Source organism: Falco naumanni, chromosome 4 (genome assembly GCF_017639655.2).
Source record: "Falco naumanni isolate bFalNau1 chromosome 4, bFalNau1.pat, whole genome shotgun sequence".
Taxonomy (NCBI): Eukaryota; Metazoa; Chordata; class Aves; order Falconiformes; family Falconidae; genus Falco; species Falco naumanni.
The window spans coordinates 64,614,690-64,631,109 of NC_054057.1; the positions used below are offsets into that span (position 1 = coordinate 64,614,690).

Genomic DNA, 16,420 nt, shown 5'->3' on the forward strand with positions numbered 1-16,420 from the left:
CCGTCCCCAGCTGCCCGCAGGCCCCGGTGCAGCCCCAGTCAGCGGCCACGTGGTCCCGCCTCGGCGGAATAGCTTCGCAACCATAGAGTCTGCCGGCCGCTGCGGACCAGAGAGGCGAGGCAGCGCATGCGCATTGGCTACTGGTTGCGCAGGTTCCGCCCCCCGGCCGGCGCCGGCGTATAAGAAGGGGGCGGTTGACGTCAGCGTTCTCTTCCGCCCGCTCTGCGCTCGCCAGCGAGACAGGGCTGCCGCCGCCGCCATTGCTGTAACCCCCCCGCCCCGGAGAATCCACCGCCATCCGCCACCATGGTGAGGCCCTGCGTCCTGCCGCTGCCTTGGGGGGCTGAGCGGGCCCTGCGCTCGCCACACTGTTGGGGATGGCTCGCCGGGGGGCGATGGCGGGGGCCTGGCGGGCCGGGCTTGGCCGCTGCTGAGGGGAGAGGGGTGGGGCTGGCCAGCGTGCCGCGGGGGGAGGGAGGAGTGTCCCCGGGGGGTTCAAGGCCTTTGCCCGGCTGGGGGGTGGGCTCGGGGGCCTGCGCCATGTCCCAGGCGGGCCCTCCCCTCCCGGTGCTGGTGGGGCCTGGCGGCACGCCGCCTGGCCGGCGGGGGGGTAGCGAGCGGCCGTGATGTGGCACCGGGGCGGTGTTGGCGTTGGGGACGGGGCCTTGCAGCGGCCGGTGGGTGCCTTATGTAACGCTGCGGCTCAGGCGGAGACAGTGGCACGGGCGTACCGGGCTGTCACCGCCCGCCGCGGCGCAGCGCCCGGAGGGGGCTCGCTTTTCGGGAGAGCTGGGCTCAAGGCAGCGTTCCGCGGTTTGTAGGACGTTGGGGTGGAGGAGGAGCGCGCTGGGGGCTTGTGCTGCAACCCCAGGTCCCTCTGCTTGCAGCGCCGCTGTCTGCCGTACCCTTACTGTGGGTTGTCTTGTGACATTGGCTGCATGGGCAGAACTGGTGCCAGTGTGGCTATGGCAGGTATTTGTGGTGTTGGTTTGGCTTCTTAGAGCTACCAAAGCCCTTTCTCATACCCTGTTTTTCCTTCCCCTCCCCCCCCCTTCATTCTTCAAGGTGAACTTCACAGTAGACCAGATACGGGCCATCATGGACAAAAAGGCCAACATCAGAAACATGTCTGTGATTGCCCATGTTGATCACGGCAAATCAACCTTGACTGATTCTCTGGTATGCAAAGCTGGTATCATTGCTTCTGCCCGTGCGGGGGAGACCCGTTTCACCGACACAAGGAAGGATGAGCAGGAACGGTGCATCACCATCAAATCAACGTGAGTTTCCTCCCTTCAGGCACCCCAGTGTTCCTGCTGAATGGTCTGAGTGCAGGGGGGGCTTTGAGTCTTCCACTGGTTTGGTTGCAAGGTGAGAGAAGACGGCATCAGGATTTCTTTAGTCTAGTTCAGAAGCTCCTCTCTTGTTTGTGAGGATTGCTTAAATGGAAGAGCAAGTATTGATTGGCTTCATAGAGCACTACCTTGGTGGCCACTGGGAAACAGATGTGCAGCTGGGAGCTTCAGTCTTCTGTTTTAGCACTGGGGCTGCTGGATGTGGCGGGTGTCTGCCAGAGTCCTGCTAATGTGGCGTGGAGATTGTCTTGGGAGCATCTCTGGCAGTGTTGGCAGCTGTGTTACCACGGGTGGTTTGAGGACCCTGAGGGATGTGAAGAGGGATGAGAGGCGGTTGGGCCTGGTAGGAAAAGCAGAAATCCTTGGTTGAAAGAAGTGGAACCCTGTGTGGGCACTTCTAATTGCATGGGTTCAGAAGAGCGTAGGAAGGGCTGCACTCCTGGTTATCTCCCACACTGGCCTCCCAGGAATACACTTCAGGAAATCCTTAAGCCCAGGGGCAGCCATCTGTGTGGGATAAAAGGATGCTTCTAAGCACTGGGGAGGGGTAACGTAAATAATAATTTTAGTAGTTTTTCTTTTATTTCAGAGCTATTTCCCTATTTTATGAGCTTTCTGAAAATGATTTGGCCTTCATCAAGCAGAGCAAGGATGGTTCTGGCTTCTTGATCAACCTGATTGACTCTCCTGGGCACGTGGACTTTTCATCAGAGGTCACTGCTGCTCTTCGTGTCACTGATGGTGCCCTGGTTGTTGTAGATTGTGTCTCTGGTAAGGTTTTTGCAGTCGTGTAAAACTGGAGTGTATGTTGGGCGAGTTTGAAGACAAGGATAACTAATTCCCCTGTGTTTGGCAGGCGTGTGTGTGCAGACAGAGACTGTGCTGCGTCAGGCCATTGCTGAGAGGATCAAGCCTGTCCTGATGATGAACAAAATGGACCGAGCGTTGCTGGAGCTGCAGCTGGAGCCAGAAGAGCTGTACCAGACCTTCCAGCGGATAGTGGAAAATGTGAACGTTATTATCTCCACATATGGAGAAGGAGAAAGTGGCCCCATGGGAAATATAATGGTAGGTGGGAGGCTGTGAATGCTGTGTTTGAAATAATCCCCTTTAGTGAGAGAGAGCAGTTGTCTCCGTGGTTGTTCTTTCCTGTTTCAAGCGGAGAAGCAAGAGCAGAATGATGAAGATGCTTGTGCTGGTTTGGAGCTCTTGCTAGCTTTCCTCCAATATCATCTGTTCAAGGCTCTAGCAAGTAGAGGCTATAAATACAACAATGTTTTCTTCCTTTACGAAGGGTGCTGTTTCATAGGACACCTTCTTGCCTGTATAATATCTGTGATGTTGGGTGGTGTGAGATCCTAGGCTCCTGCACAGCATCCCCCCCAGCTGCCTTCTGCAGTGGAAGGCCAGTAGGTGTTTGCCAGTCCCCATGCTCCGAGCACTGCTCCCTGCTGGGTTCCTGGGTAGCGAGTGGCGCTGTTGGCTGGAGGCTCTGACAAAAAGCTTGTGCTTTGTTCCCGTTGAGCACTCTCCTGAGTGCTGCAGGCTTTCATGTATTGCTGAGCCTCCCTGTGAAGGATGGGAATGTTACCTGTGCACAAACCAAAGTGGTTGTTGAGCTGTCTGAGTGCGTAGCTGGTTGAAGTGAAGAAAAACCAGTCCAGTTCTGTGGTACAGAGCTAAAATGATGGGGTGTGGGCCAGGCTGTCCCTGGACCTCAGAGATGACTGCTGTCACAGAACTCATGCAAGAGTCACATAGTCCTGAAGCTCCATTTTCAAACTCTTTGTACTCGAGTGGTGGTGTTTGGGATGCAGTAGGCTGACTGCTTTAATGCTCCATGGCTGTAAGAGCTGTGGCTCTTCATCTATAACCCAGCTCTCATGTTTGCTTCCTTTCAGATTGATCCGGTGCTTGGTACAGTCGGCTTTGGTTCTGGCCTGCATGGCTGGGCTTTCACTCTGAAACAGTTTGCTGAAATGTATGTTGCGAAGTTTGCTGCCAAGGGTGATGCCCAGCTGAATCCATCTGAGCGTGCCAAGAAAGTAGAAGACATGATGAAGAAGTTGTGGGGAGACAGGTGAGGAATCTTGGCTGTTGATCTTAATTCCACATCAGCCCTGTGTTGCTGCGACATGATGCTGTAGAAGATGGTTAAGGAGGGGGGATGTGGTTGTGTCACTTGTCTCAGTGTCTTGGTGCATGTGCTAGCAAAAGAACTGCTTCCTATGAAATCTTTGCAGTATGGGAAACAGATAAATGGGGAGGGGGTGGTGAGTTGGCAACATGAGTTAAATGTGTTTTGGTGAGTTCTGAAAACCTGAGAGTGATGGGGAAAAGCATGAAGATGGTTGTTACTCATCAGCTCTTTTCTCTGGCCTGAGGAAGTAGAACAAGCCACGCTTCTGTAGCTGAGCTGGGCATTAATACTTATCTGACTTGATTCTTTCTCTAGATATTTTGATCCTGCTACTGGCAAGTTCAGCAAATCTGCTACCAGCCCTGATGGAAAGAAGCTACCCAGGACCTTCTGCCAGCTCATCCTTGACCCCATCTTCAAGGTGAGTTCCTTAGTGTTCAGCTGTGGCTGGTTCCTTTATGCTCTGTGGCTTGGTTACGGTGTGTGATGATGGAAAATTTCTTCACTTTGACCTGACTCGTCTGACTGAAGAAATTTAAATATCTGACACATCTTGTTACTCGGTGCAGGCAGGAAGGCTGGTAGTAAATACTGTGCAGGCAAGTATGTGTCTGAGCCTTGAAATGGATTCAGCAGCATGATGAACCAGAACAGAGAGTCTTTCTAGAGACATTTGTGCTGCTGCTTCAAACTGGGTCACTGGTAACATTCATACCTGCTGCTGCTTTTCCAGGTTTTCGATGCAATCATGAACTTCAAGAAAGAGGAGGCGGCTAAACTGATTGAGAAACTGGACATCAAACTTGACAGTGAAGATAAGGACAAAGAGGGCAAACCCCTGCTGAAGGTGAGATTGGTCTGAATCGCCTGTGGGGAGGAGGCGAGTAGTTGTACTGCTCTAACTGCGAGCTTACTAAGCAGCTACAAAACCTGCTTGGGTAGGAGGGTGCTGCTGGGATGTTGGGGGAGCACAGGCAGGTTAACTGCCAGGCCGTGAATGATCTGACTGGGTCTGACTCCTGTGATTTCTGCTCAGGCCGTGATGAGGCGGTGGCTGCCTGCTGGAGATGCCCTGCTGCAGATGATCACTATTCACCTGCCTTCTCCCGTCACAGCCCAGAAGTACCGCTGTGAGCTGCTCTACGAGGGACCCCCTGATGATGAGGCTGCCATAGGTATGATGAGCTGCTGCTTTGCTGCCAGGTGTCTCTTCACATAAGTGCTCAGCACTCCAGCATGCCTGTAGCCACCTCATTCTCCAAGTACACAGCTTGGAAGCTGCTGTAGTTCTTGAGTCTGTTTCTGCTATGGATCAAACAAACTTACTACCTCACAGCTTTACTCCGGAGGACCGAGCTAGTTAAGTAACTGGAGGGTAGCCAGGGTGTATGCCAAAGGCTCAGGCTAAGCCTGCATTTGTTTAAAACATCTCTTAGTGATGTGATCTTTGTCTCTGTGCTGGCCAGCAGTCTGGACAGAAGTCAACAGCAGGATGGGAAGATAGTGTGGCTGCGGGTCTCGTGTGGGGATTTGGGGGTGGGTGGGGGGACAGGGCATGTATGCCAGATGCTAGAAGTAATACTGAACTAAGTTGATTTCTCACCTTCCTGCCAGGTATTAAGAACTGTGACCCCAAAGGCCCCCTGATGATGTACATCTCTAAAATGGTGCCAACCTCTGACAAGGGACGTTTCTACGCTTTTGGACGTGTCTTTTCTGGTCTGGTCTCAACTGGCTTGAAAGTCAGAATCATGGGACCAAACTACACACCTGGCAAGAAGGAGGATCTGTACCTGAAGCCAATTCAAAGGTCAGTCCCAGCCAGGGTGTGCTCTGTGCTTCACGTTTGTGATTCTGGTACTCTTCTTGAATCTCTTATCTGAGGCCAGACAGGGAGCTTGGCTGTGGGCTTCAGGTCTGCTGCTGAACTCCAGGATACTGCCTGGTGGGACCTCCTCTTCCAAACGTCCTTAAAACAGCTTTCTTTCACCAGGACCATTCTCATGATGGGCCGCTATGTTGAACCCATTGAGGACGTGCCTTGTGGAAACATTGTTGGTCTGGTTGGTGTTGACCAGTTCCTTGTGAAGACTGGAACCATCACCACCTTTGAGCATGCTCACAACATGAGAGTCATGAAGTTCAGTGTCAGCCCCGTTGTACGTGTGGCTGTGGAAGCCAAGAACCCAGCTGACCTGCCCAAGCTGGTAGAGGGACTGAAGCGTCTTGCCAAGTCTGACCCTATGGTGCAGGTGAATGTCCAGAATGGTTTTGGGGACAGGAGGAGTCCTGGTCCTGCTGGCACAGGAGGCTTCTGCCTTGGTCGTGATTGCACTGGGGATGCTGGCAGAATAGTCTTGAATTAAGTATTGCTCCCAGTCCCACCAGAATGAGTGCTTGGGGTTGGTACTGACTCACCCCAGATTGGTGGAGAAATCATCTAAAAGTAAGCTCTATGAGTCAAAGACAAGAATCAGAGACAGTCGCTAGTGTTTTATGTGCAAGAGCTTTTGCTGCATTGCAGCCAAGCTTCACCTGCTGTGTAAATGGTCTTTTCAGTGCATCATTGAGGAGTCTGGGGAGCACATCATTGCTGGTGCTGGGGAGCTGCACTTGGAGATCTGCTTGAAGGATCTGGAAGAGGACCATGCGTGCATTCCTATTAAGGTAGAGGGCCTGCAGTGGCAGAGCTGTTGATGAGCTCTGAGCGGCTGTCCTGGTGAGCTGCCTTTTGGTAGGTGGCTTACGCCTCTCTGCTCTGTCACTGCAGAAATCAGATCCTGTTGTGTCCTACCGTGAGACTGTCAGCGAGGAATCCAATGTGATGTGCCTTTCCAAGTCCCCCAACAAACACAACAGGCTGTACATGAAGGCCCGGCCCTTCCCAGACGGCTTGGCCGAAGACATTGACAAGGGTGAGGTCTCTGCCCGCCAGGAGCTGAAGCAGCGAGCTCGGTACCTGGCTGAGAAGTACGAGTGGGATGTCACTGAAGCCAGGAAAATCTGGTGCTTTGGTCCCGATGGCACTGGCCCCAACATCCTGACCGACATCACCAAGGGAGTGCAGTACCTGAATGAGATCAAGGACAGCGTGGTGGCTGGCTTCCAGTGGGCGACGAAGGAGGTAAGGGGCAGCACCTGGCTCTGGTCATTGTCATCAAGGGCTGCTGCATGCCTTTTCTCAAAGACATTTCAGAACAACTGTCACACAGTGCAACATTTATAATTCAGAAGTATCTTTTAGGATAAATAAAACTCAGTGACAGCTGGAGTGAAGATGTATCAGTTTAGATGCTCCAGCTCAAGACAAAAAAACTTTTGCCCAGGACTGCAGAGAAACTCATGGCAGCATGTACTTAAAATTTAAAAAGTGTTCTCAGAGAGCAAAATGCAACAGCAGGGACAGGAACTATTAAGATGAATAATACAGCTGGCATCAAAAGAAAAGGTACTTTTGAGAGCCTCAGCAAGGATCTGGCCTTATTTAACAAATATTTTTTTGTCAGGGCTAGATGGGAGGTGACTCCAGAGTAACAAGGTAACAGATAGACTGGGAACAACAACAGGAAAGGGGGTTTTTGTAAGTTAGTTTCAGTCTCAAGAAGATACATGTGAACAAGTTCTTCTTTTTGTCCCAGTAATGTGGAAAAACTACTTTTCCTGGCCTAATACTGGGGTTGCAGCTTCACAAATGTGTCAGGGCTTCTGTTGACATGAACCTTGGGGCTGTTGCGTGGAGATGCTGGTACGAATGGTTTCAGTGCATGAAGCCTTCCCTGAGGAGCTGCAGTGGTGATGGCAGGCAGGAGTAGCTGATTTGTAGGTCCTGGACAAGGAAGTGATGTGCCAATGGCTCCTTGGTGTGCCAGGTGTGGTCTTGGTGACCTGCTTCCAAGGGACAACCAGAGCGTTCTGGTAGGGAATGCCAGCTGTCTTCCAACACTGTGTTGACTGATGCTCTGCTCTGGTTTTCCAGGGGGTCCTGTGTGAGGAGAACATGCGTGCTGTGCGTTTTGATGTGCATGATGTCACCCTGCATGCTGATGCCATCCACCGTGGAGGTGGGCAGATCATTCCCACTGCTAGGAGATGCCTGTATGCCTGTGTGCTCACTGCTCAGCCCAGGCTCATGGAGCCCATTTACCTTGTGGAAATCCAGGTGAGGAACCTCTGCTCAGCCTGGAAGATCCTGGTTGAGGAAGACGTGAGCAGGGTGGCTTGTTGTCCTGACACTTCTCTCTTTGCAGTGCCCCGAGCAGGTGGTCGGTGGTATCTATGGTGTGCTGAACAGGAAGCGTGGCCATGTGTTCGAGGAGACCCAGGTGGCTGGCACCCCCATGTTCGTGGTCAAGGCCTACCTGCCTGTCAATGAGTCCTTTGGTGAGTGTGCTGGTCCTGGGCCTGTGCAGCTCCTGGGAGAGAGATACTTTTGGTCCAGCTGTTTGACCACAACAATTGTGGAGTCATAGAATCATTTAGGTTGGAAAAGACCCTTAGAGTCCAACTGTGAACTCGCCACTGCCAAGGCCACCACTAAACCGTGTCCCCAGGTGCCATGTCCACGCGTCTTCTGAATACCTCCAGGGACAGTGACCTCCACTGCCTCCCTGTGCAGCCTGTTCCAGTGCTTGACATCCTTTTTGATGAAGAAATTCTTCCTAACACCAACCTAAACCTCCCCCAGCACAACTTGAGGCAGTTTCCTCTTATCCTGTCTCCTCTTACCTGGGAGGAGATAGTGGTGTCACAGAATGCTTTGTGTTGGAAGGGACCTTCAAAGGCCAATCCAGTGCAATCCCCTTGCCATGAGCAGGGACATCTTCAGTGGGATCAGGTTGCTCTAAGCCCCGTCCAGCTTGACCTTGAACACGTCCAGGGATGGGGCATCCACCATCTCAGCACGACCTGTGCTTCAGCACCCTTGGCATAAAAAAGTTTCCCTCGTCTAGTGTGAATCTCCCCTCGTCTAGTGTGAATCTCCCCTCTTGTTTAAAACCATGACTTTGCCCCGTTGCCTGAAGGCTGCCCCCCTTTTTCTAGCAGCCCCCTGGGAGGCTGCCATGGGGCTTCTCTGGCCCCAGCTCCCCGGCCATCCCATGGAGAGCTGCACTGGTGTCGGCATCTGCTCTGGCTTCCTCTGCCCTACCTGTGCCAGCAGCACCACGGGGTGTGGGATCAGTGGGTGGTGATGCTGAATGATGCCTGTTCCCCATCCGCCTCACCCTCTCTCTTCTTCCTCACAGGTTTCACAGCGGATTTGAGGTCCAACACGGGGGGCCAGGCTTTCCCCCAGTGTGTCTTCGACCACTGGCAGATCCTGCCCGGGGATCCCTTTGACAGCACCAGCCGTCCTTGCCAGGTGGTGGCTGAGACCCGCAAGCGCAAAGGGCTGAAGGAAGGCATCCCTGCCCTTGACAACTTCCTTGACAAACTCTAATTAAACACCTTGGACTCTGGGGGAGGGAAAAAAAAGATTAATTAATTAGCGTTAATGCCCATGCAAAGGGGTAGATGCCCGTGCCCACCATCTCTTTGCATTGTTAATCAGTTTCATAGCAATTTGAGACTTTAAATGAGGAGAGGAGAGAAAAAAAAAAAGCCTTATAGGTTTCTGTGTTGCACATGACTCATCTTTGCCATTGTAACTAAAACATTTCCACTAGACTTGCCCAACTCTGTATTTATTTGACTCAAAAGCGTTAATGCAGAAGGTCAGGGGAGGGGACATGCTCTCCGTTTGTCCCCAGATGGGGTAAATCGATGCAAAACGGGGAGGGGGGGGGAGATGCCCGTCTACAGTGTGACTGTCCGTTGTGACCATCGCCGCCTGTATTAGTGCCACTGGAATTAATAAAATCGGATAATGGTGATGGGTGTGCGTTGCGGTGCTTTGCCGGGAAGTCGGGCGCCCCCTGGCGGGGGGGCGGGCTCGGCGCGTTACGTGTGGGAGGAGTGTCAGCCCCGCCAGCCAATCCCCGGCTCCGCCTGGGGGCGGGGCATCGTGCGGCGAGTGGGCGGGGCCAGCGGCAGTGCTGGAATGCGGCGACGCGGGCGGCGGCGGCCCAGGTGGGGCCGTGGGGGCTGTGGGGCCGGGGTTGTGGGGCAGGGAGGGGGGTCTGGGGGGCTCTGGGAATGGGAGAGGGGCGGCGGTTTGAATTTTGGGGGTGTGTGAGGGGTGGGATGGGGCTGGGAGGGATGAGGGGCGCGTTGAGGCCTGTAGGGCAGGGAGGGGCTGTGAAGGGCTGGGGGTTTGGGGGCTGTGGGGCGGGGAGGGTCTGTGAGGCATCAGGGGGGCTGGAGGTTTGGGGACTGTGGGGCAGGGAGGGGCTATGGGTGATCGGGGGGGCTGTGAGGGATTGAGGGTGTGGGGCAGGGAGGGGGTGGTGAGGGGCTGGGGGTTTGGGAGCTGTGGGGCAGGGAGGGTCTGTGAGGGATTGGGGGGCTGTGAGGGATCTGGGGGGCTGGGGTTTTGGGGGCTGTGAGGCAGGGAGAGGCTATGGGTGATGGGGGGTGGGCTATGAGGGATTGGGGGGGCTGGTGCCTGTGGGGCAGGGAGGGTCTGTGTGTGAGAGGCTGGGGGTTTGGGGGCTGTGGGGCGGGGAGGGATCAGGGGGGCTGGGGGTTTGGGGGCTGTGGGGCAGGGAGGGACTATGGGTGATCGGTGGGGGGGATGTGGGCAGGGAAGGGCTGTGAGGGATCAGGGGGGCTGGGGTTTTGGGGGCTGTGGGGCAGGGAGGGGCTATGGATGATTGGGGTGGTGGGCTATGAGGGATTGGGGGCTATGGGGCAGTGAGGGGCTGTGGGGGATCAGAGTTTGGGGGCTATAGGGCAGGGAGAGGCTGTGGGGCAGGAAGAGGCTGTGAGGGATTAGGGCGGCTGGGATTTGGGGAATGTGGGACAGGGAGGAGCAGTGGGGGATTGGGATGAGGGGGCTGTGGAGTTGGGGGCTATGGGGCAGGGACGGGGTGTTGGGCAGGAAAGGGCTGTGGGGGATTGGGATGGGGGCAGCAGGATGCTGCTGGCTGGGTCAGGGGTCCCTCTACCAGTCTGGTGTCACTGGGTGCAGCGCCAAGAGGTTTGGGATTGAGCGTGGCCTACAGCCGTGGGGCCCACAGCCATGGGGCCCATGCAGCCACCACCCTTGTTCCTTCCTCTCTCCCCCCAGGACATCACCACTGGGGCTGGGGTGGGCAGGGGCTTCCCATGGGCCTTGGGGCATGATGAGGCTGGGGGGCAGCCCCAGGATGAATCTGCAGCTCAGCCCCAGCTGCCCCACGGCACAGCACCCGAGGGGCTGCACTGCTCTGGGGCTCCCTGCTGTGTCCCCCTGTGGGGAGAGGGTCCCTGTGCCACATCCTAGCCCCGAGCTGTGCTGCTGTTGGCGTGCAGCTCCCGGGGCATAAACCCCCTTTTCTGGTGCCGCAGGTGCTGATCGCTGGCTGCTCCCCAGCGTCCTCCTCCGCTTACAGGGTCGGAGCGGCTGCAGCTCCACAAGGGCCCCGCAGCCATGTCCACCTTCCGGCAGGAGAGCGTGGAGGACTTCTATGAGATGGGGGAAGAGCTGGGCAGGTGAGTGACATCCCGCCACGCTCTCTGGGGGGCTTCTGTGGCTGCACCCCCTCCCCGAGCACTGGGCCAGCAGCTTCATCCGGCTGCTGCAGCCCCCGTGGTATTCCCATGCCGGTGGCATCCCCTGTGCCACAGCTGTGCTGCCTGCAGGCAGTGGGGCTGGGGGCTGTGCTGAGAGCCAGGTACCTCTGGCAGCTATTTATTTAAAAAGGAGAAGTCATTAATTAACATTAAGCTCACTTCTATATCTGGGCAGGCCTAGCAGCTCCCTGCGGAGCTCCCGTCCTGTCTGGGTTTGGCCAGGGCTGCCGGGCCTGTGCTGGTGGCTTCCGGCCCTTCCTGGTCGCTGCAGCCTGGCTCTGCGCCTGCGGGACAGATGTGGGGGTGAATCACTGCATGCAGATGGGATTTAATCATCCGGGATGCAAAGGCAGTGGCAGTGGGGGGAGTGTGGGCTGGGTTTGGATCCTCCAGCGCTGCCTTGCCGCGCCAGCCCCATGCCGGCATGGCTGGGACTTGGGGTCTGCTGCCACCATGGGACCCTGGGGGTGCTCCTCCTTGGGCACTGGGAAGTAATTGTACAGCAGAAACCTTTTGGGTGGCTTTATCTCTTTTTTTTTTAAGAGGGCTTTCCAGGGCCTTGTTCCAGGTCTGCTTCCCCTTTGGGGCTGCGCTGTAGCTGTGGTCTGGTGTGAGCCTTGGGGATGGATGCGGTGTCTGGGGGTCGGCTCTCACCTGGGCAAGGCTGGTCCCTGCCCTGGGGGGCCTGTGGGTGCCCACAGCTGTGATCCGCGGGATGTATAAAGGTGTCTTAGGTCCGGGCATGTGCAGATGCTGGTGACAGTGGGTGGTGACAGGGACTGCACATCACCACGTGCTGGTGGCGATGGCCAATGGCCAGGGCAGTGGGGAGAAGCCTGGGGACTGGGATGGATCCTGTCCCAGGGTGTTGAGGGCCACTTGGGCATTCCGGCAGAGGGGCCGTGGATGGCTCAGCCAGGATGGGGAGGGACAAGGGTCGACATCCTGCTGTAGCAGTGGTGCTGGTATTGTCAGACCCTGGCCCCTTGAAGCGCCTGTCGATGCCCAGAGCCCTGCCTCCCCCCGGCCCCTGACGCAAGCATGCTTTGAACTGCCAGTTCCTCTTAGTTCAGGCATTTCCTCCCCACCTCAGCCCTTCCCCGCTGGAGCTTTATGGTCCCCCAAGGGCCACTGGGCTCCAGGGTTTGCTCCTGGGAGCAGCCCGGGGGCTTTTGGCTGGAAACAGGGACAATGGCATTTCCCACCCGCCAGGCAGTCACAGCAGCACCCAAACAGCCCAAGGAGGGTCGGCAGCTGCTGCATCCCTGGGAGGAATATTTTTCCTCCATCCCGGGCAGTGCTGGGGTTTACATGCCTGCTGTGGCAGTGCCAAGGTGTGTAAACCCCAGGAGTGTGCCGGGAGCATGGGAGCTGCGTGTGGGAGGACCCTGATTCCTGACAGTGCTGGGGGAAACCATGTGTCCTCCTGTGCAGCGCAGTGTCCCTGCATGCAGCATCCCACATCCTCATGCTGGTGCTGGCCCCGCTGCCAAGCACACGCTAGCACACATGATGTGGGAAATCCTCTCCTCACCTCCTCCCTGCATCCCGCAGCGGCCAGTTTGCCATTGTTCGAAAGTGCCGGGAGAGGAAAACAGGTCTGGAGTATGCAGCCAAATTCATCAAGAAACGTAGGCTGTCATCCAGCCGTCGGGGCGTGAGCCGGGAGGAGATCGAGAGGGAGGTGGACATCCTGCGGGAGATCCAGCACCCCAATATCATCACGCTGCATGACATCTTTGAGAACAAGACAGATGTGGTGCTGATCCTGGAGCTGGTCTCAGGCGGCGAGCTCTTTGATTTCCTGGCTGAGAAGGAGTCCCTGACAGAGGAGGAGGCCACCCAGTTCCTCAAGCAGATCCTGGACGGGGTGCACTACCTGCACTCCAAGCGCATTGCCCACTTCGACTTGAAGGTGAGGTCTGGGAGGTGCAAACACTGAGCTAGGCATCTGGGGAGCAGGGACGGGTATCCAGGCTCCTGTGGAGCGGTGGGGCTGGCTCTGGGATCTCTCCCTACTTGAGGTGTATGTCTTGTCCTCCGAGGAGAGGTGCCCAGGGCAGCACAGGGCTCCCACGGGTTGGCATGTTGGGGTAAACACCAGCTCCTCTCCCATCGTAGCCAGAGAACATCATGCTGCTGGACAAGAACGTGCCAAACCCTCGCATCAAACTCATCGACTTTGGGATCGCCCACAAGATTGAAGCTGGGAATGAATTCAAGAATATATTTGGGACTCCGGAGTTTGTAGGTGAGTCCTGGCTGGTGGCATCCCTGTGGGGCTCCTCTGGGCTCCAAAAGCTTTGGCTTAATCCTAAGGAGATGCCCAAAGCCTGGCTGTCCATGGGGGCAAGCTTCTTTCCCCCAGACTAAGCCTGTTTTCTCCCCTCTTTCCTTCTAAAGCCCCAGAAATTGTGAACTATGAACCCCTGGGGCTGGAGGCTGACATGTGGTGAGTGTGTCCCCTTCCAAGCACCTTCCAGTGGCACCAGCAGCTGGTCCCCGGGACCGCGGTCATGCTGGCACGTCTCCCCTCTTGCTGAAAGTGCAGGGAGAGGGGACTGACAGCACTCTGCGGGGCTTCAGCCTCATCTTCCTCTCTCTTCCAGGAGCATCGGGGTCATCACTTACATCCTGTGAGTATATGGGGAGTCTGGGGGAGGTGGGCTCTGCAGGGTGAGTCCCCCGCCTTGGGCTGTTGCCTTTTTGGGGTGTCATCCCACTCTTGCTGCAGGCTGAGCGGAGCATCCCCCTTCCTGGGGGAAACGAAACAAGAGACCCTGACCAACATATCTGCTGTCAACTACGACTTCGATGAGGAATATTTCAGCAACACCAGTGAGCTGGCCAAGGACTTCATCCGCCGCCTGCTCGTCAAGGACCCCAAGTGAGAGACAGGGAGCACAGCTGGGGATTGCCCTGGGAGAGGGTTGGTCCCTCCTACCTGACGCTCCGCTCCATGTACAGGCGGCTCCCCCATCTCCTGCCTGCTGCCAGCCCAGAGGGCCTTTGCCCATCCCTGTTGTGCTGCTTGTTTATAAATCCCATTTGTCTCCCTGTTTCCCTCCTGCTGCTTGTAACATTTGGTGTTGTGAAACATCTGGAAACTAAAGTCTTTCCCCTAGGCATGGGGTGAATTCTGGGATCACCCTGAGGGTGCAGCAGCTCAGCTGAAAAGGAGGGAACGGGGTCTGGAAGGGACCAAGGGCTGACTGGAGCACCCATTGGCCATCGGTCGGGAGGTTCCTGAGGGCTCTTCTTCGCTCCTGGGAGGCTGGCTGAGGGTGTGGGGGCTGGATGCGGCCCCTGTCTGGAGCGCCCTCTGAGTACAGGGGGTTTGTTTGGGCTCATCCGTGCCCCAAAGGTGATAGGATCTTGAGCTGCTTTTCCAGGACTTTAACAGGGAAGGAGGCAGCAGAGCCTCTGCCCCTCAATCTCAGCCTCACTGTCTTTGCAGGAAGCGGATGACCATTGCTCAAAGCCTGGAACACCCTTGGATTAAGGTGAGGACTCAAAGAATTGGCACTTTTTGGGTGTCAAACATCCAAGAGGTTGTGGTTAGGTGTTGATGCACTGGCAGCTCTCCACTGCTCTTTTCCAAGCCCCAGGTGGGGCTGGTTTGGTGCTGCTGGTGGCCGTGTTGCTGGGGGTGCTGAGCCTGTCTGGGTTCTGCTGTCCCGGCTGTGCCCCACACCTGCGGCTGTCCCTCTCTCTAGGTGATCAAGAGGAGGAATGTCCGCAATGAAGACAACTGCAAGAAGCCTGAGCGCCGCCGGCTGAAGACCACGCGTCTGAAGGAGTACACCATCAAGTCCCACTCCAGCATGCCGCCAAACAACACATACATCAACTTTGAGCGCTTCTCCAAGGTCATGGAGGAGGTGGCTGCAGCCGAGGAGAGCCTGCGAGAGCTGGAGAGGAACAAGAAGTCCTTCCAGGAGGACATCGAAGCCCTGCTGTCCATCTATGAGGAGAAGGAGTCGTGGTACAAAGAGGAGAATGAGAGCATCAGCCAGGACCTCCGCCAGATCCGGCAGGAGCTGCAGAAGACAGAGGCCCTGAAGAAGCAGGCGCAGGAGGAGACCAAGAGCGTGGTGCAGGTGGCCAACAGCCTCAAGAGGCGTTACCGAAAGCTGGAGAACCACTATGAGGCGCTGGCCAAGCAAGTGGCTTCGGAGATGAAGTTTGTCCAGGAGCTGGTGTGGTCCATTGAGCGGGAGAAGCTGCAGAGCAGCGAGGGAGACGGCAGCATCCGCTAGCTGGGTCGATGCTGAGGTCGGCTGCCCTGGGGCTGGGTTGGGTCCCTCCCGATTCCCCCGGCTGACCCACAGCGGCAGGCAGCGCCGAAGGGGCCTCGGTGGCTCTGCCCCTTGCTCGCCCGAGGAGCCGGCCCACCGACAGCCTTTGGTAAATATCCCCAGGCTCTGCTGGGCTTATGGTGGCATGCTGGGGGCTTACGCCTCCTGGAGACCCCTGCCTCAGGGGGCTTGAGTTGTGCTCGCCTGGGTTTTGGCTTCCTGCGTGCAGCTCTTGCTTGGCTTGCCGTCCACATGCTCCCCATGCTCCCCCTGCCTGCTCTCCCCCTCGCTGCCGCAGTGCTTGGAGACCACTTCTCCCTGTCCCACCTGCGGCCTGAGTCTCTGAGCTGCCGCACCACCCTGTCTGGAGCGGGGGTTTGGTGGGGAGACCCCTGGACTGGGGGTTTGGTGGGGAGACCCCTCCTCTAAACCCTGGCAGCAGTTCAGCATCTGCCACGTGTGAGCCATGACCGAGGACTGATTCCCATGTGGCCAAACATGCTGCAGCCCCATGGGTGACCCTGGCCATCCCCCATTCCCACCAGGGCGTCACACCCCGCTGTTCCCTGCCCCAGCCCTCGGTCCCACCGGGTGCTCCCCCTTTTAACAAAATAAAAGTTTCCGTACACCGGGGTGGCCGCCTTGGCTCCTACAGTGGGAGGATGGGTGGTGGGAAGGGAATGAGAACGCGCTCTGGGGTGACAGCTCCTCTGCTGTGCCTCCAGATGGTGTTTGTGCCCCTGTTCGAGTGATTACCTTAATTTGGGAGGAGAAAAGCTTTTTTTTTTTTTTTGTCTTATCAGCCCCAGTGCAGGTGAGGTCCATGCGAGCTTGAAGGGACTCAGGGGATGGGTTGCAGGGTGCTCCCAGGCTGGGGGAGCCCCCAGCCCTTCTTGCCTCAGACATCTGGGGAGCTCAGGGAAGGCTGAGGGATGGTTCTGGGAACTGGGGAAGGTCTATGGGATCTGGGGATTTCC

The 16,420-nt window shown here is 56.5% G+C and overlaps 2 protein-coding genes across 2 annotated transcripts; both read left to right on the forward strand.

Moving 5' to 3' along the window:
- The first annotated feature begins 181 nt into the window (after positions 1-181).
- EEF2 (eukaryotic translation elongation factor 2) lies at positions 182-9,365 on the forward strand. The gene is made up of 15 exons (XM_040591346.1): positions 182-309; positions 1,066-1,280; positions 1,945-2,126; positions 2,212-2,423; positions 3,257-3,435; positions 3,811-3,916; positions 4,229-4,342; positions 4,532-4,670; positions 5,110-5,305; positions 5,489-5,747; positions 6,055-6,162; positions 6,266-6,619; positions 7,472-7,654; positions 7,743-7,875; positions 8,739-9,365. The coding sequence occupies exons 1-15, from the start codon at positions 307-309 to the stop codon at positions 8,930-8,932; spliced, it is 2,577 nt and encodes an 858-aa protein (XP_040447280.1). The 5' UTR covers positions 182-306; the 3' UTR covers positions 8,933-9,365.
- Positions 9,366-9,499: 134 nt separating this feature from the next.
- DAPK3 (death associated protein kinase 3) lies at positions 9,500-16,076 on the forward strand. The gene is made up of 9 exons (XM_040590210.1): positions 9,500-9,561; positions 10,921-11,064; positions 12,700-13,060; positions 13,267-13,396; positions 13,549-13,597; positions 13,755-13,781; positions 13,880-14,032; positions 14,603-14,648; positions 14,862-16,076. Exons 2-9 carry the CDS (start codon positions 11,003-11,005, stop codon positions 15,402-15,404), a joined length of 1,371 nt encoding a protein of 456 aa, XP_040446144.1. The 5' UTR covers positions 9,500-9,561; positions 10,921-11,002; the 3' UTR covers positions 15,405-16,076.
- The last annotated feature ends 344 nt before the right edge of the window (positions 16,077-16,420 follow it).

Excerpts from the sequence above, each read along its gene's own strand:
- EEF2 (XM_040591346.1), top strand. Across the intron at positions 2,424-3,256 it reads GCCCCATGGGAAATATAATG|ATTGATCCGGTGCTTGGTAC; the intron begins GTAGGTGGGAGG and ends GCTTCCTTTCAG. Across the intron at positions 3,917-4,228 it reads TCCTTGACCCCATCTTCAAG|GTTTTCGATGCAATCATGAA; the intron begins GTGAGTTCCTTA and ends CTGCTTTTCCAG.
- DAPK3 (XM_040590210.1), top strand. The coding sequence starts at position 11,003 with ATGTCCACCTTCCGGCAGGAGAGCGTGGAGGACTTCTATGAGATGGGG. Across the intron at positions 11,065-12,699 it reads ATGGGGGAAGAGCTGGGCAG|CGGCCAGTTTGCCATTGTTC; the intron begins GTGAGTGACATC and ends TGCATCCCGCAG. Across the intron at positions 13,061-13,266 it reads TTGCCCACTTCGACTTGAAG|CCAGAGAACATCATGCTGCT; the intron begins GTGAGGTCTGGG and ends CTCCCATCGTAG.